Raw genomic sequence first — 19,240 nt, 5'->3', positions numbered from 1 at the left:
AAAGATGCGGCGGCTCCACCTGCGGGTACATTTACACAGGGTATCCTGCACACGGGGTCCACCTTCTTCATTAGCCTAGCAACCCTCATGGAGAGCGCCAGTGTGTAACATCGAGTGGTCTCCATGGCAACCGACAAGGTGTCACGCCAACACGAGATTACGACCTCACGGCGTGGGGATTCCAGAGAAGGGGTTGGGGGCGGCGCCCCTCTGAGCCCCAGACCCACGCCCAAACTGCAGGGAAGGACCCCCCACTTCCTTCCCGCCTCGATCGCCGGACCTCTCCCGCTCAGTTGGCACAGTGAGGACGGAGAGCGGGGGATGGGTTTCCACGGCTTCCCCCAACCTGACGCGGGAGGGCGGGGTACGGTGGCGGGCCCGGCACTCCCGGCACACTTGAGCCGCTGCGACCGAGCCGGAGCAGGCGCGGGCTGCGCTGGGCAGGGATCAGGGGCGGGAGCGGGCGGGCCCCGCGAGGGGCGTAAGTCCCACCTTCAGGGGCGGTGCCTGGCGGTGGGGAGTGTCAGGAAGAGGAAGAGCGCGGCCAGAGGCGGTGCGGGCGCGCGACGAGCAGACGCCGGGCCAAGGCGAGCGCCGCGCGGGCCACCATGGCCACGGACGAGCTGGCCAGCAAGCTAAGCCGGCGGCTGCAGATGGAGGGCGAGGGCGGCGGCGAGGCCCCGGAGCAGCCCGGGCTGAACGGGGCGGCGGCGGCGGCGGCGGCGGCGGGAGCGCCCGACGAGACGGCCGAGGCGCTGGGCAGCGCGGACGAAGAGCTGAGCGCCAAGCTGCTGCGGCGCGCCGACCTCAACCAGGGTATCGGCGAGCCCCAGTCACCCAGCCGCCGCGTCTTCAACCCTTACACTGAGTTCAAGGAGTTCTCCAGGAAGCAGATCAAGGACATGGAGAAGATGTTCAAGGAGTGAGTGCCCGCTCGACCCTGTTCCCCACCCACCCCGCGAGCCGGCCTCGGCTCCTGAGACCCCGCGCGGTCTCGGGACCCATGCGGCCAGCCGATCTCCCCGATCCCCGACACATCAGGGGCGAGGACCCCAGATCCCTTCCAGATAGTCACGAGGCTTCGGGACCTCCTCCCCACCACGCTTATGGGTCTGGGGACCCGCGGTCCCTGGCACGCGACCCCTTCTCACGGTGACGCTGCCCCCGGTACCCTACCCGCCCGCATACGGAGTGGGGGACCCCGCGGCTCTTTCTAGAGAAGCGCGAGCCCCCACTGCTACCATTCGCGTGGGTCTGGAGAGCTCGGATCTCTGGCCTAGGACCCCTGTCTTGTTAGCGATGCTTCTCCACACCCGCGCACCACGAGACTGGGGGCCCCGTGGCCTCTGCCTCCTCCTCCTCCTCAGCTACTTGAATTCCCAACCAACCCCCACCCCAAACGCGGGTCAGAAACACCCACCCCACCCTCTAGCGCCTCAACAAAGGTGACCGTTCCTTTCACTGGCTGGGGTTTTTTCATTTCTTCCGCTTATCTTACATCTCCCTCAATGTGGGTTCTGGGCCGAGACCCCTCCCCCACTTTCCCTGCACTTATTCAGCATCTACCAGCAAACTGTGTTAGAGACCCTTCAGTCCCTCTCAGCTCTACCCCCATCCACTCCTTTAGCCAGGACCCCTACCCTTGACCCTCAGGTTGATCTCCCTAGGGAGGGACCCCTTCCTCCCTGCCCTCTACTCCGCAGGTCTGTACAAACCCCACCACCAATAGTCCCGTCAGGACTGTCCCCCTCCTCCCTCTCCAGACAGCAGCTCCCTCCTCTTGCCCTCACCACCCACTACGCCCTGAAGCTTTGCAGTCACTGGCTTTCTGTCAGAAGGCCCCATCTCTCCTTTCCCCTCTTCCTTCACTGCGTGCCCCCTGCCCTCCCCGCAGAGGGTCACCTCCTATCTGACTTGGCTGGTGGCTCTCACCTCAGCCCTTCCTCCATCCCTTTTTCCACACCCCATGGCCTCAGCAGGTTGGACAGGTACTTTCAGACCTATGGACTTACCCTTCCCCCAACAAAAAAACTTTAAATCTCTTAAGTGACTGGAGAGACAAACTTCCTGATGCCCTTCGGGTCCACCCCTGGGTTCACCCTCTTGGGACTGAGATAATCAGATGCTCTGCCCCCCAGCAGTGAGGGGGCTAGTGGGGGTGGGGGCCGTGAAGGTGCTCAACCCCCCTCACTTTGATACTCTTCCCCACCCACCTCCTGTTGCCCATGGCCCCTGCCCCTGGCAGGCAAAACAGCCTTGGGGGGTGTGATCTGGAATAGGTCTGGAAATGGATCCAAAAAGGTAGACCCGTCCTGAGGTCAAGTCTCAGGTGAGGAAGTCAGGAGGTCTGGCAGCCACCTTGGCTGGGGCAGGAGGTGGAGGCAGGCTGGGGCAGTGTGACCCAGCGGCAAGCAGGAAGCCCAGGGTGTTTTGCAACCCCCCAGCTTGAGAAAGGCTCTTTCCCACTTCTTACTGCTTACTGCGGCTGCTGCTTCTGCATTTGACCCTTATTGTAGGGAAGAGGTTTTTTGGTTCTCAGATCTGAATGGCTGGGAACCCCATAATTTTTTCCGAGGGTAAGCCTGGGGCAGAACTGAGTCCTTAACCCCACCCCAGGCCTCTGCACGGTCCCTGAGGAGCCTGCTCCTTTGCCTCCAGGGTCTTGGTTTAGGAGTTCTTCTCAAGTTTTTTTCCTGATCAAAACTGGCCTTATCAGAAGCGCAGGAGTTCCAGGATTCCAGACCCAATAGAGGGCAACTTCCTTGTAGACTCTGCTGAACTCCTCCCACCCCCCACAGGGAAGTATAGGAGAGATTATTCAGCTGCTTGATCCCTATATTCACAGTGCCCAAGGACTAAGGAGCTCCTCCATTCCTCCCAGCACCCCATGACACAGAACTGTCATCACCACTGTGGCGCAGTTGGGCAGTCTGGGCACAGAGAAGTGAAGTAACTTGCCAAGAACACACAGCTAGAAAATGATGGAGTCAGGCTCTAAACCCAGGTCTATGACTCCAGAATTCATGTTCTTCCCTCCTGGGTTTCCCATCACAGATGTCTGCCTCCACAAGGGGACGATCACCCAGCACCCCCTTCCATATTCATGGCTGATTTTCCCCCACATGGACCCACCACCTCCTACTCTTGGGCTTCCATGACATCCCTTCTACCCCCACGAAAAATAAAAAGAAGGAACAGTTTGGAGAACCCAGACATGCCAAATAAGCAGGGACTTGGGATTGCTTCCCTGATGGCTCAGACAGTAAAGAATCTGCCTGCAATGCAGGAGACTTGGGTTTGATCCCTGGGTCGGGAAGATCCCCTGGAGAAGGGCCCAGCAACTCCCTCCAATATTCTTGCCTGGAGAATCCCATAAACAGAGGAGCCTGGTGGGCTACAGTCAGTGGGGTCACAAAGAGTCGGACATGACTGAGTGACTAACACCTTCACTAAATGGGAAGCTGCAGCTTGTTTAGAAGGAGCACGTGGCTTGGGGAGTGATCGTGAACCTGCATTTGCAGAGCAAGCTCACTGTTTTATGGAGGCTGTTTTTGGTATGAGTTTGACGAGGGATACTTTGGTGAAAATTGAGTGGAGATGAACCCCTGGAGCCCCATCTTGGCACCACTGCTGCTTGATGGGGTGCTGCTTGGCAGGGATGGGGTAGGAGGGCAGGAAGGGGCCAGGGAGCTGGACTTCTAGGGAAGGAAGTACCGCCCGCCGGGGGGCCCTGGCGAGGAGGGAAGGCGGCAGATTTTGTATTCAAGGAAACAAGGCTTCACTGTGCCAGCGGAGCCCAGCCCAGCCGAGTCCCAGCTGTGAACAGCCAACAGACAGGCTCTCATGGAAGACAAAACCCCCGTTCTGCTTCTGCCATCCAAGAGGGGCTGCAGCCTCCTGGGTCCAAGCAGGGCTGGAGGATCACAGCCAGGGCTTTGCCGAGAGACTTCCACCCTGATCTGCAGCCTCCATGGCAGAGGGGAGGGGAGCCCAGGCCTCCTGGGAAACCGTCCCCCAGATCAGAGTGCAAGAGACGGGAGAGGGCAGAAGGAATTGGGAGCTGGACTTGCCTTGGAGGTCAGGAGATAGGAAGCAGGGCTTTGCTATGGAATTACCTAGTATGCCCGCCCTTCCTCTGGCCTCAGTCTTCCCATCTGTAAAAGGAGCACAATGACAGATGATTCTCAAAGATGATTCAGCAGTGACCTCCTTATGTCTGAGCAATCCTGAGCTGTCTGGATGACAGAACTGCCTTCTGGGGTCCTCCAGTTCATCCATTCAGTGGTCATCAGCAGATTCTTCCTCAGGGTGGAGATGGAGGGAGAAGAAAGGGGGCAGAGGGAAGATGGCCATGCTCTCTACTATCACTGACCTTACACTCCTGGTAGTTTCCATCTGGGAGAGACCTTGGGGGGTTGTCATCAACCCTTCTCCCCATTTTACAGAAGAGAAAACTGAGGCCCAGGAAGGTGTAGTGACTTTCATGGGGAGATTTTCAACGACTGAACCAGAGCATCCTTATCTGTACATTTGGGGACAGTGGTCCCTGCTTCTGGGGTGGGGGGGGGGGCTGCAGGCAGGTGATGCACACGAGCTCTGGCACAGTGCCAGGCACCTGGAGGCACCTGACTCTCAGTCCGTCCTCCCCTTGCTCCCTCAGGTTCCTCCCATCACCTCTAACTCCACCCTCTCCCCTCCTCTGTCTGCTCATTCATTTAGGGTCCTGCCTGGGTTGGGAAGAAGGCCTCCCTGCAGAAGGAAAGGGCAACCCACTCCAATATTCTTGCCTGGAGAATTCCATGGACAGAGGAGGGCTACAGTCCATAGGGTCTAGGGTAGCAAAGAGTCAGACTGAGTGACTAATGCTGGAGACCTCCAGGCAAGGGGCAGGGGTGTGGCCCCAGAGGGCCTCAAGGCAGCCACTTCTGGGCTGGCAACAGCCTGGGGCTGTTGCCTGGGGCTCTGTGGGGGTTTGTAAGCTGAGACCTGCCAGAGAGGGAGGCAGCCATGTAATTCTTAACCTGCTGTGGAATCCGAGGAAGATGCCCTAGTTCCCTGCCTGGCCCAGCCCCGTCCCCAGCCATTTCGTCTCATGACCCCTTGCGTCAGAACAGCCGGTGCCCCTCTCTTCTTCCCACCCTTCCCTCCCCTCCACCTGCTCCACCTCCCTGGTATCTCCTCAGGCTTTTGCAGCTCACAGCACCGCCCCCCTGCCCCCCAGCACAGCCCCTTGTCCTTTCTGGGAGACTGTCTGGTGCAGTGGTTAATGGCTGGGCCTTTGGAGTGTGCTACCCTGCCTCAGAGGATAAAGCATCTGCCTGCAATGCGGGCGACCCGGGTTCAATCCCTGAGTCAGGAAAATCCCCTGGAGAAGGAAATGGCAACCCACTCCAGTACTCTTGCCTGGAAAATCCCATGGACAGAGGAGCCTGGTAGGCTACAGTCCTACCAGGGGATAGGGGTCGCAAGAGTCAGACACGACTGAGCGATTTCACCTACTTACTTACTTACTTACCTACTTACCCTGGGTTGGAATCCCAGCTGTGAGCCCTGGGGCAAGACACAGTAAACCCTTCTGAGCCTCACTTCCTCACGCTAGAACGGGGAGAACAATAGCCCTCACCTCCCAGAGTTGTTATGAAGTGTTTAATCCAGGGCTTGGCATAGAATAAGTCCTCACCAAGTTCCTGTCACTACCGTCCCAGCCCTGGCGAGGTGGCTGAGGCAGAGATGGCTCCAAAAAGCCACTGGATGCCTCCACTTACCCCCCACGGAGCTGCCCGGCCTGCCAGGCTGGCAACAGCCCTCTTGCTTTGGGCCCGAGTGACCGGCCTCAGCATGAGAACCTTCTTTCCCTCCTGCAGAACAGAAGCTTTGATTGACAGCTACATATGGCTTTGGGAAATAACAAAAATGGGGAATCAAATTCATTATCACTTAATTACTTGGAAGGCAGGTGGCAGAAAAAAGGGAAGAGCACCCAGCAGCCCGGGGATGACACAAAACTAGGGCTCTAGTTGGCTCCCGTGTGCCATTGCCCAGCGGGTGGGTACTCCGTTTCTCAGAGTCTATTTCCGATGGGGCTAAAGAACCTGCCTGGGAAAGTCCTGAGGATTAAGTTGAGAAAGTCCTGGGGAACTCCCTGGTGGTCCAGTGGTTAGGACTCTGCACTTTCACTGCCAAGGGCCTGGGTTCAGTCCCTGGCCCAGGAACCAAGATCCTGGAAGCTGCATAGTGTAGTCAAAAAAAAAACTCCTGTGCCTTTGTAAAGAGTCCACCATCATGTCTGGCTGGTGGGCTACTAAAAACATAGGTGACATATTTTTAAAATGTAGGGTTCACTCCTTTGATCATATTTTGTTAAGTTTCTGTACGCAAGTTCCAGAGAATTAAGGGAAAAATAAAATTTCTGCCCTCAAGAAGCTTACAGTCTCATGAAGAGCAATGGCATAGAGGGGTCTTTGGGAGTGAGAGAGGCTGGACCCCCAGGGCTGGAAAGGTCGGGTTCCGTTTCTTTATTTCTACGAGGAGTACTTAAAGTTCTCTTGAAGGATGCCATGATGTCAGCCCTTCATAGCCAGCCCCCTGCCTCCATGCCCTCTCCTTGTTAAATGGAGCCACCAGGCCCATGAGGCCCGGTGTATTATTTCAGGAACTGAATTGAATCCTCAGACCAGCCCAGTGAGGTGGGTGCTGTCATTCTCCCCATTTGCCAGATGAGAAAAGCAAGGCCCAAGCTTATAATAAGTGGCCAGGGCAGGATTAGAACCAGGTCTGCCTACAGGGAGCTCCCAAGGCCAAATGAGGGCGGTGTTTGTGGCTGGGGGACGGGGCAGGGCGGGGGGGGGGGTGGTGGTGCAACCCTCTGGGGGTTCAGAGGTTGGGTCCTGCACCTACAGCAGCCGGGAGCCTGGCTTTCTGGGGAGGGAGGATTTTCTGGCCTCGGGCCTGTCCTCTGCTCTTCTACTTCCCTTGTGATTCTGAGTCACCTCTCCTCTCCCAACCCCCGGGGACTTTCGGTTCCCTTTTGGTTTGCGCCTTCCTGCCTTCTGTCTGTGCCTCTGGGTTCAGGGCCTAGCTTCAGCTCTAGGAGACCAGACCTTGCAAAGCCAACCCCACGCCCTCCAGCAGCTGAGGTCCCTCTGTCTGCCCAGCAGTCTTCTCCTTGGCTGATTTCCGCTTTTTTAGGACTCTAGAGAAGGATTCTAGGCCAGAAAGGTGCAGCCAGACAGAGCCAGGCCTGGGGACTCCTGAGCTGTGTGGAGAGAGAGGACCTCTGGGGCTGCTCCATTCCAGGAACTTTACCTCTTGTTTAATTCTTTCTCAACATCCTGTAAGATGGTCATCACCCATTTCACAGATAAGAAGACTGAGTCTCAGGTTTCTATGACTGAGGAGCAGACAGGATTTAAATTTGATCCTTCTGACTCCAAGTCTTTTGCTCCCATGGGACCCTATTGGGAGCATCTCCTCATCAGCTTGTTAGAAATCCAGATGCTCAGGCTCCACCCCAGGCCTACTGGATCAGAGTCTGCATTTTAGTAAGACTCACCAGGTATGCACTTTAAGGTTTAAGAAGCACTGGGCCACCCCATAGCCGTCTCCCTGCCCCGTTCCTGAGTCTAGGGAGTGAGACAATAACAAGAGGGAAGATTAAGTTAAGTAATAAACACTGGATTATATTAGACATTCGGTATATGTCCTTTGCAATCACTGTTATAATAATAATTATTATTAGGAGCAGGCTGTGGGGAGACCCACTGCTATTGCTACCAGTGGAGGGAGCTGCCCTCCCAGGGTGGGGCTCAGTGAGAGATGCTTAAACCCGAGTTTAGGGTGTCCTGAGCCCTGACAGCCCCCAGCAGGTTGCCATCAGCCAAGACGGGGCACCCACTTGATCCGTGGACTCCCTGGGAAGCCATAGGGGAAGCATCAGCCCCACCCTGGCCACACATTCACCCATACACGCTCACACACCCTCTTCTTCGCTGACACAGGGCAACAGATCGAGTGTCAGACTCTAAAGATAGGGCTGGAGGAAGTGGTGAGTGACTGGGCTTTCCCCGCCCGAGTCAGGCAGTCTGGAGGTGGGGGAGTGTAGGAACGGATGGGCACTACCGAACTGTCATCACCGAGCCTGTGGGTGTCTACCTGTACCAGGAGGCGTGCCGGGCCAATCCAACTGTGACAAGTAGCAAGGCCAGAATTTCCCTGGTGTCTAGAACTTTCCTACCTTCCCATTTCAGGACAAAGAGTACAGGCCTTGGAGCCACTGAGGCCTCCCCAGACAGGATGGGGGAAGACCAGGTCTGTGAATACTGGGGCCAAAGTCAGGTGGGCCTGGGGGCTCAGTGGTCCCTAAACACCACTCTCTCCAGCTGTCTGTCCTCCTGGCAACCCCCATGGGCAGAGAGACCACCAGCAAAGGCCTGGGATGGGATGGGAACCAGAAGGGAGAGAATTGGGGTCCCCTATGCTCCCAAACCATTGCCCCTCTCCCCCTGTGCAGTGACTCTGATGGCTCCTCACTCTGCCATCAGACTGTACAGCACAGCTGGCCAATGGGGAGGGTCATATTAGAAAGAGCAACTTTCTAATAGAGAGTTACAAAGCCAAAATGGGCTGTTTTAGTGAAGCAGTGAGCTTCCCGTCCTCAGAGGTATTCAAGCAGGAAAGCTGCATTAGGGGATCTGACCCTCACGAGTGCTCAATGAGGTGGCCTCCAGTATCCCTCCCAACATGAGTTTCTTTGTTACAGGGTCTGTAGGCATCAGAACACAGCATAGTAGTTAAAAGCACATGTTTTTCCTCAGGCCAGGGTTCTGATAGTTAGGTATGTCCTTGTTAGCTATGATCTTGGCCAAGTCACTTCCTCCCTGAGCCTCAGTCTACTCGTCTGTAGTATGGAGATGTTTATGCCTGCTTCACCAAGTTCTTTGAAGGAAATGGCAACCCACTCCAGTGGAGAATCCCAGGGACGGCAGAGCCTGGTGGGCTGCCGTCTATGGGGTCACACAGAGTCAGATATGACTGAAGTGACTTAGCAGCAGCAGCACCAAGTTCTTGAGAGGATCTGACACAAAGCACTTGGGGTAGTGCCTGCCACATAGCACGTGCTCAGCCAAGAGGAGCCACTAATGATAATATTGTTATGAAATAGGGGCAGGCCCTGCACACTGTCAGGGCCGGCTGCTGCTCAGCCCCAGAACTCCGGGTTATCAGAACCAGGAGAGGAGGAGCAATCGCCAAGGGGGCCCTGCAGCCCAAAGGGGCAAAGTCTGCCCGGGTGGTGGCCGCTGCTCCACTTTCAAGGACAGATGGGAGGGGATTTTGTCACCAGCATCCGGGGCGGCAGCAGCTGAGCCCTCCCTGTTGAGAACTGTTCAGGGGGAGGGGAGTAGGAATGTGGGCACAGTGCCAGATGCAGCAGCCTCGTCCAGTGCTGGAGAAAAGTGCTGAGCTCCCAGCCCAGGAGCTTTGTTGTCAGTCCCGCCGGATGGAATTGGTCCTCCCAGGCAGGTCCCAAGCCTCTGCTCTCGGCCCAGCCTCCCCCAGCCCTGCAGGCTTGAGAATTCAGGACCTCTTACGGGACCACAAAGAAGAGGGAAGCAGGCTGGTAGGAAGGGAGCAAAGTTTACAGCTTTTGGAATCTTGCTGATCTCTAGCTGTGTGACTCTGGGCTGCTTGCTACCCACTCTGGGCCCCAATTTCCCTACATGACATGAAGCGAGTAGACCAGGCATCCAGACGGATCTTGTGTACAGTCTTTGCCTGGATCCTCTGAGCTACCTGTAGCCTCAGCTCCAGCTCAGGGCAAGGGCTGTTGGAAGAGAGGGTCTCCCCAGCCAGGGATATGCCTGTTTCCCAGCATCCTACTAACACCATTCTCTCCTGGGTTGCCAGGCATCCTCCTGCTGGTGGCACAGTGACCATCTCCCCCTTTCTCACTTCCTTCTCTGTCAGAGGAGGAACCAGAGGGTGACCCAGGACTGGGGCTTCTCTCTCTCTCTGCCCAGTGAGAGAGCAAAAGATTATATCTCTCCACCTCCCCAAGTGGCAGGGTCTCTGAATCCAGCCTAATGGGGGTTGGGGATGGAAGTAGTTGGACCTTCAGAGGAGGTGCTCATGGGATCCCTCATTCATCTTGTCCACCCCCTACCTCCAGGCCAGTCTACAGCAAGCATTTCCTCCCAGCCATACACAATCAGGACTGGGGAAGAAATTGTATTTTTTACCACTATTATTATTATCACTATTTTTATATTATATATGCAAAGTACTTAACTAGTATCTGGCACATTAAAAGTTCTCAATAGAGCTATTATAATCAAGTTAGCAGGTTTTAGGCACATATTACGTATTAGGTGTTTTATATCCTTGTGTGCGTACGTGTGTGGGCTTTGTTTTGTTCAGTCGCTCAGTCGTGTTCATCTCTTCGCGGCCCCATGGACGGCAGTACGCCAGGCTTCCCTGCCCTTTACCATCTCCCAGAGCTTGCTCAAATTCATGTCCATTGAGTCGGTGATGCCATCCAGCCATCTCCTCTGTCGTCCCCTTCTCCTCCTACCTTCAATCTTTCCGAGCGTCAGGGTCTTTTCTAATGAATCGGCTCTTCACATCAGGTGGCCATAGTATTGGAGCTTCAGCTTCAGTATGGGCTTAGTCATGTCCAACTCTTTGTGACACCATGGACAGTCACCCGGCAGGCGCCTCTGTCCATGGGATTTTCCAGATAAGAATACTGGAGTGGGTTGCCATTTCCTGTTCCAGGGGATTTTCCCAACCCAGGGATTGAACCCACGTCTCTTGCATTGGCAGGCAAGTTCCTTACTAACTGCAACACCTGGAAAGCCCGTTTTATATATCCATAATCTCCTTTACTCTCAAACCCTAATGATAGATGTTAACAATAATAATAATTCAGCAGTGGTACTGTAATTAGTGTGTATTAATTAAGTACTTATTGTGGGCCAGCCTCTGTGCTCAGAATCTTTGTGGACCCTCTCTTAACCCTTGCCTTGAGCCTGAGATGGGTCTGATCTCCATGGTGTGAATGGGGAAATTGAGGTGCCTGGGGTCATGTGACTTGAACAGGGTCACCTAGCCCGCAGATGGCAGAGCTGGGGCTTGGACTCGGGTCAGTCTCAGCAGAGGTGCTGTGAGCACAAACCTCCAGGGTTTACCCAGGAAGAATCTAGCTGATCCAGTGACCCAGAGCCCAGGGCACATGGTGGAGGTCCACTCCCCCGAGGGGGCAGGGGGTCCAGTGTTACCACCTCTGGGGCCCCACTTCCCACTCCAGCACCTGCTTCTCCCTGCTCTCTGTCACCTCCCCTTGGTGGCTGATCCTCCGGCACTGCGGCCAGCACTGTCCCCCTGGGGGCAAGAGCCCAGACCTGGTAATTGATTGATGCTTGATTGACGCAGACAGCGGTTCAGGCCGCGGTTTGATCTGCAGCCCAGACAGGCCTGGGAGCTGCCAGAGACCGAGATCCAGAGCCCTCGTTTCTGTCCAAGTGTGGACACTTTATCTGCACTTCCTCTGAAACTGAGCCACCCCTGGCTGCAGGAGAAACCCTTGAGCAATAAATAGAGCTGAGACTCAGGAGAGGCTAGTGGGGCGGTGGAGAGAGTCAAGTGTGGGAAGCGCAGGGATGGGGGGCTGGACCCCTGGCCAGTGCCCAGACGTTTATAGTCCCTGTTCTCTAATCAGTCACGTGGGGCCATAACTGACCCCCCAGGATTGCTGAGCATAGAGGTGTGGAGAGAAACTGCCTGGCACATAGTAGGAGCTTCATAAAAGTAACTAAGTCTCATGATAGTGCTGGTAGCTGCCGTTTCTGGAGCCAGAGCTGTGCTAAGTGCTTGTCACGTATGAACCCCTTCAGTCCCCACAGTGACCCTACGAAAGGGTCACCATCATACCAGGGGTTCTTGGCCTCGGTGGGAGGTTCACTGGCACAGTCTCCTAGAACCCAGGCCATCTGCTCCAGCCCTGACATGTCATCGCCGAACGTCACTGGAGCCCAAGTTCAGAAAGAGGCTGGGCCTTTGTTTTCCTCAGGGACACTGAGGAGGGGCATCCGTATGACTGACCCTGGAAAGACTGACTCCTCTGTCATTGGGCTGCTCTCCTCCTGGGTTGCTCCAGGGCCGCTCCAGTACCGGTCAGTAAGGCTCAAGGAGCAGCCACCCTGCCTGTTACCAACTGGCAAACAGACTTCAAAGATGGAAGATGAGGGGCTCCACTGTGCCCCCCACAGGGTCCCTCCAGCTCTAAGTGGAGACTGGACCACAGGATCGTTGGTCTTCCTGACCTTCTCAAGTCCCGCAATCCTCCACTGCATCCTCTCTGTTATCTGCTTCCACCTTGGCTGTGGCCACTGCCCGAACTCCAGCCTCCTTTCTCCATGGTGGGGGAAGAGGCCTCAGGACCCTGTGTTCCCTGCAGGGTTCCCAGAGACCTGTCTTCCCTGTGCTGCGTCACTTCCAACCACTGACTCACTTGCTCGTGAACTATTTATACCCCTCGCACAAATGCTCCACTCAGCGCTCCTCTGTTCTGCTGGCAGCCCCAGGACGTGTGGAGGGGGGCTGGGCCCAGCAAATGGGCAAGTCTGTGAGCCCTCCAGACGTGGGATAGAAGCCCAGCTCCTTCCTCTACTGCTGTGTGACCTTGGGCAGCTCACTTCACCTCTCTGAGCCTTCGTTTTAAATGAAGAGGATTAAGAAAAATGAAGTAGGTAAATTTCCCAGCACAAAGATAAGATTTCAAAAGCTGGTTGCTATCAGATTTCCATAGTTGTATGAAGTATACCTGGAGATAGGGGAAGGGAATTGGGGAGCCCTTGAAGAGGGGACAGAAACGAGATGAGTGTTTATGTAGGAAATCCAAGTCTGTAGAAAGTTTCTGGAACTCAGCCCCTCTGTGTCATATTAATGTCACCAGCACTGTCACCCAGCCATCTTGAGGCCTTGAGGAACTGCACAAGGGTCTTTAGGCTCAGGAGGCCCACTTGGCCAACACTGAGATGACCCTCCCCCACCCACCAGAGGCAATCAGAGCAGTTGCTTGGTTGGCCTGATAAGAGGGCCTGGCTGGGCTGTGGGAACAGCGCCCACATCCACCAGGCTGTGTGCTCCCAGCACCAGCAGCAAGCACCTCCCCCACCAGGGGATGGGCCAGAGGGCAGCTCTGACCCAATCTCTTACCACAAGGAAGCCGGTCAAGCAAGCTATTTAGACTCTGCCCCTCACCCTGTCTGTCTCTCTGCCAGGCCATGAGTGGTAGAAAAAAGAGACCCGGAATGTGCAGGGCAGAGACACAGTCATCACCTAATCATTGTTCCAGGCCTTTCCAGCCACCACTGTACCCCTCTGCAGGCACCCTGTGCAAGTTGTTCCCTGAACACACCCCAGGCCACATTCCAGAAAACTCCCCTCCCTCCTGTGAGCTCTGGCCCCTACCCTTAGTGTGGTTCCTTCTGCCTCCCTCCTGGGTGGGGACAGGGAGAGGGGGAGATATGGAGCCAAGATGTCCCTCGAGGGCCTGTGGAGGTGCCTAAGGATGGTCAGTGAGTTCTTACATCAGGGCCCACACTCCCAGTCCATACCCCATATGATATTGTGAATTCTTCCTACATGCTTGTCATGTCTCATTCAGTAGATATGGGCTGTGGTTTCAGCTTCCCTGTGTAGCAGGTTTGGCCAAAAGTTGGCACTGCTCAACATGTAAGAGGCTGCCGGGCCACGTGGTGAGCTCCCCATCATCAGAGGTAACCAAGCAGTCACTGGGCCACAAATCAGCCTTGACTGAGTTCCTCGCTAAGAGGTGACTTTTGAGGTCCTAGGCTCCTTGCACTCTGGCTTATCACTGCTCTGGCTGGTGAGGAACAAGTGTCAGGATGTCCTAAGGCCTCTCTTTGCACCCACAGGTACGATGCCGGCCGGGATGGATTCATTGACCTGATGGAGCTAAAGCTCATGATGGAGAAACTTGGAGCCCCCCAGACCCACCTGGGCCTGAAAAATATGATCAAGGAGGTGGATGAGGATTTTGACAGCAAGCTCAGCTTCCGGGAGGTGAGCTTCCTCCTCCCCGTGGGGGGCAACACTGCTGGGGGCTTGGTGGTGGGGAGAGACTCACCCCCGCTTTGTCACTGAGCTACTTGTCCTTGAACAGCCACTGTTGAATGGCTGATTGTTGGCTGAATGAGGTTTCAGCAGATCGTAGAGCAGGTCCCCAGGGAGATTCTGAGATGCCTAAGTGAGAAGAAGGTCCATCCATCCCTTCATGTAGTGAGCACTTATTTTATTGATTGATTGATTTTTATTTATGTCTGTGTTGGGTTTTCACTGCTACACGAGCTTTTCTTTACTTGCAGAGAGCTACTCTCTGGTTGCAGTGCTCAGGCTTTTTGTTGCAGTGGCTTCTCCTGTTGCAGAGCATGGGCTCCAGGTGCACGAGCCTCGGTGGTTGTAGCACACAGACTCAGTGGTTGCGGCTCATGGGCTCTAGAGCGCATACTCAGGAGTTGTGGCCCACAGGCTTAGTTTGCCCCACCGCCTGGACCAGGGATCGAATCCATGTCCCCCGCTTTGGCAGGCAGACTCCCCATCCACTGTACTATCAGGGAAGTCCCGTATCCCTGACCCCGTGTGGGCTCTGGGAGTACAGAGAAAGACCCTGTGCTCCAGGGGTCCTGGCATGCAGAGGGGGAGATGCACAGAGAGTGAAACGATAGGATGCTGTGACTGAGGAGAAGAGGGGGCAGATGGAGGAGGGACTCACCCTGCAGGTCCAAGAGGAGCAGGCGCTGGGCCAGGTGACTTCACACTCCAGCTCTCACTCAGCCTCACTCTGAGATGGGAGCCATGAGCAAACCTGCTTGCTGGAGGAGGAAACCGAGGCTCCAAGCCAGATAGCAATGGCACTGGCCTCCTGGGCAGCACAGGGTTAAATGCCAGCTGTGGCCTCTGGAGGGTCAGGTCTCAGGTGGGCCCTGGAGAGCTAGCAGGAAGCATAGAGGAGGCAAGCAAGAGAAAGGTGGCCCAGGCGCCTGGGGGAGCCGAGGCCCAGGGAGGACGGTGCAGGCAGCACACGATGATGGTATGGACTCAGGACCTGGGTTCAAGTCCTCCTCCATGACTTTCCAGTGCTGAGCCTCACTCTTTCTGTAAAATGGGCATAATCATGTACCTTCAGGGCTCAGTAAGTGGGATTTAAGGTGGACTGGTTTGGAGAACAGTGGAGACAAAGGTAAGAGATAAGTTGAGGCTTTTGCTGGGAGCTGAGCATGGGCAGAGCAGCCTGCAGGAGCCCCAATCCTGGGGTGGATAGGAGATAGGTCACCTATCCTCCCATTTTACAGATGGGCAACTGAGGCCCAGAGAGGAGGGGCCCAGCAGCCTGTTCAGGAACACAGAGCATGGAGAGTGGAGAGCCCAGGCCTCTGGCTCCCAGGCCCGAGAGCACCTCTCTTCCCAGGGAGGCCTGTAGCAGGCCCGGGGGTGGGCAGGCTCTGGCCCCTCCCACTCTCTCCCTGATGATGTCAGTGTTCTGTTCTCCCTGCCACAGTTCCTCCTGATTTTCCGCAAGGCAGCAGCTGGGGAGCTGCAGGAGGACAGCGGGCTGCACGTGCTGGCCCGCCTCTCTGAGATCGACGTGTCCACCGAGGGTGTCAAGGGGGCCAAGAGCTTCTTTGAGGCCAAGGTAAGGAATGGGGGGCTGTGGGGTGCCCTGACCCCACTTGAGGATGGGGGTGGCTGGGATCCACCAGGACCCTCAGTTAGCAGAAGGATCAGCATGTCCCCTTCCTGTCCCTGCTGAGGCCGCAGGCAAGAAATGGGGAACTGATGCCTATCAGGGCCCACGTTGTTCCTGGCTTCTGTCCCCTCCCATCCAGCTTGTGATCCTTTCCAGCTTCCTCCTTCTCTCCCCCAGGGATGGGTGAGGGGTGTGTATTCTTGAAGAGGGAACAAGGACCACTTTGAGATGCCCCTGCCCTGGCACACAGAGCCACTACCCACAAAGGACTGGGCTTTAAAAGGTGGGACCAAGAAACAGCAGAGCAGGCCCGGAAACACAGCACTGGTTCCCAGGGCCTCTCAGAGACACTAGCCCTGCCAGCCCAGCCTGGAGGGAGTGTGATGGCCCCCAGAGGCCAACTCCAGGCATGGCACAGGTTCAGGAGGAGGGGACAAGTATGGTTCCTGGATCCTGTCTTGCCAGGGCCCTGGGGCTCCTGCCTGTTCTTGCTTCTCCCCATCTTCATGTTAGCTAAGAACATTCTTTCTAAAGGCCTCTTCCCACCTCCTTCTGGGCTTCTAGAATTGATGGGATGTTTCCGGGTTCAGTTGGACTTCCCAGGACAGGAACAGGATAAGAATAGATACATCAGAAGCTCTCAGTTACAGGACCCACAGTCTGCAACAGCCACTGAATGTATCTTATTTCTTTTAATCCTCTCCATGTACCTATGAGGTCAGAGTTATTAATCACCAGGCTCTAAATATGGGCTTCCCTGGTAGCTCAGTTGGTAAAGAGTCTGCCTGCAGTGCAGGACACCCAGGTTCAACCCCTGGATGGGGAAGATTCCCTGGAGGAGAAAATGGCAACCCACTCCAGTATTCTTGCCTGAGAAGTGCCATGGACAGAGAAGCCTGGCAGGCTATAGCCTATGGAGTCACGAGTCAGACACAACTTGGCGACTAAATCACTACCAGGCTCTAAATGGAAGAACTGAGGCTCAGAGAGGTGACTGAGGTGCCGAGCTGAGGGTCTGGATGGTGGGAGGCAGAGCATTGGTTGGGGTGGGATGGAGGGCACAGCAGAACTAGAAGAGACCCCAGAGAGACCGCCTCCGGTCCTGACCACCCGACTCCCACCCGACCCCATCCCAGGTCCAGGCCATGAACGTGTCCAGCCGCTTCGAGGAGGAGATCAAGGCAGAGCAGGAGGAGAGGAAGAAGCAGGCGGAGGAGATGAAGCAGCGGAAAGCGGCCTTCAAGGAGCTGCAGTCCACCTTCAAGTAGCAAGGCTGCTCCCCACCATGTGGCCCCGGCCCTGGCGCCCGGTCCGGCCCGCGAGGGTGGCAAGGGTGGGCAGACCGGAGGCCCAGCTTGATCCTCGGCTCTGCCCGAAGGGACCATGCTAAAAAGCTACAGATGTCTGTGAACAAGCCGGTGGATGGGGTCTCCCAGAGCGGCCCAGCCTCTCCCCGCTCCCTCTGCTGTTCCTGAGGCTGCGACACCAGCTGCCCGGCCAGTCCTGCTCCTTCGCCTCCTGGCTGCCCCGCTGCCTGCCCCAGCCGCGCCTGCTCCCGGCTCTAGGGCGCACCCTGCTGGGAGGCTGCCCTAGAGCACTCCTAGAGTGTGCCCTAGAGCACACTCGTCTCCTTCCTGCACCTCCCCCGTCCACCTCGTCCCCACCCCAGAGGCCAGCTGCCCTTCACCTACAGGCTGCACCGCCCCCACGGCCCTGGGGCCCCTCCCTAGACTGGGCGAACGACAGATGGCAAGAATTGCAGCCCCATAGAGCTGATCGGTGGCACCCGGCTCCCCACGCCCAGCACCTGTTCCTGCAGCCCTGCCTCCTCTCTCTGCTGGAATCAAGTGGGGGCGCTTCTATCCTGGCCAAGGGACCCAAGGCCCTGGCCCACCCGCCCACCCCCCTGCCCCCCAGCTGACATGGAAACCCCAGCCCTCTGGGCCCCAGCCAGGCAGGGTGAGGGGGCATCTCTGCCAATCTACCTCACGGGCCCACACTCTGCCGGCCATGCCATGGATCATGGGCCGGGAAGGCTCTGGGGGCAGAAACACCACTCCCTGGTCACCCTCTCACCCCACACTGGCCCACAGCAGCCAGAGGGTCCCGGGAGAAGAGGGGGCAGGGAGGAGGGCTTGGCCCCTTCATGGGGAAGGAAACCAGCACGCCTCCATTCTCCAGGAGGTGTCCAAGAAGTGCTTTAAATGGTTTGCACAGACCAGGTGGTTGGGAGCAGGGGGCCTGGCTGGGCTCTTTCACGCCATCCTTCCCCGAATGACGTTCACCGCCTTGGCACCAGCGACGGGAACCTGTCCCATCACACCCACCCCCTGAGGGTGCACGGGGACCCCAGCCCCCCTGCCCCGTGCCCCTCCCCAGATGGGCCGTGGCCAAGCCTGTGCCACCAGCCAGGCCCTACGCGGCTCCCCATGTGCGCTCACACGTGTGCGTGTCCGTGTGTGTGCGTGTCTGTGTCCGTTGCTGTGTCGTGAAGCTGTGCCCGTCCCCCAGTCCAAACAAGTGAATGGCCGCCGAGGCCACAGTTATGCAACTTTCCGTGTGTGTTGTGACAGCGTCACTGCTTTTTAAACTTGATAATTCTTTATTTTAGTAAGATGCCCCAAGAGTCCACACAACTTCTGTTGGACTTGCAGAGGTTTTATTTTTTTGGCCTTAGAATCTGCAGGAATTAGGAGGTACCGACCCCCGTGCAGCAGCCTCGGCCCTGGATTGCGTTTGCCTTAGCGGATATGTTTATACAGATGAATATAAAAAGTTCTCTTTCTTTGGGCTTATTGCTTTTTTTTTTTTCTCTCCTCGCATCTCACCAAAAAAAAAAAAAAACTACTTCTTCATTTGGTGGTACGATTATTTTTTTTAACTAAATAAGATAAAATTCTATATTCTTATGTGTGTGTGGTTCTTCTTGGGGTGGGAGAAGGGAGGGGCTGGGAAAGGAGTGGACAGGGCGAGGTCACCTGGGTATGGGGGCAGCATTTGCTCAGGTGGCTCCCATGTCAGAAGCCAGGGAGAAGAGGGGATGCAGGACTTCTTCCTAAGGGAAGAAGTTGAGTTTGATGCTCACGTGCTGTCCCCAGGGACTCGTCTAAGCTCTTTTTTAAAAGGAAAATCTGCTTATTTGTTTGGCTGCGCTAGGTCTTAGTTGCCACACTCGGAGTCTTTACTTGTGGCATGCGAGCGCTTAGTTGCATCATGGGGGATTTATTTCCCTGACCAGGGATCAAACCCAAGACTCCTGCACTGGATGCATGGAGTCTTAGCCACCAGACCACCAGAGAAGTCAGCGTATCAACTCATTTAATCCTCACAGTCAGCCCATGGCAGTGGGGCGGTCTTTCTCAGATAAGAACAGACCCAGAAAGTTTTCAAGAGACACAGGCAAATGGAGCAGCTCCAGCTCATTCAGTCCACAGCCCATGTCCCTACCCATCTACCCACCCTGCCTGCCAAGTT

The 19,240-nt window shown here is 56.1% G+C and overlaps 1 protein-coding gene across 1 annotated transcript; it reads left to right on the top strand.

The window, feature by feature from the left end:
- Nucleotides 1-560: 560 nt before the first annotated feature.
- Nucleotides 561-18,675, top strand: EFHD2 (EF-hand domain family member D2). The gene is given in 4 exon segments (NM_001103245.1): nt 561-922; nt 13,935-14,082; nt 15,578-15,712; nt 16,903-18,675. Coding segments are annotated over 4 exon segments (729 nt in total). The 5' UTR covers nt 561-608; the 3' UTR covers nt 17,035-18,675.
- Nucleotides 18,676-19,240: the final 565 nt, after the last annotated feature.

This window comes from Bos taurus, chromosome 16, assembly GCF_002263795.3.
Source record: "Bos taurus isolate L1 Dominette 01449 registration number 42190680 breed Hereford chromosome 16, ARS-UCD2.0, whole genome shotgun sequence".
Taxonomy (NCBI): Eukaryota; Metazoa; Chordata; class Mammalia; order Artiodactyla; family Bovidae; genus Bos; species Bos taurus.
This window is presented reverse-complemented; position numbering and strand designations above follow the sequence as displayed.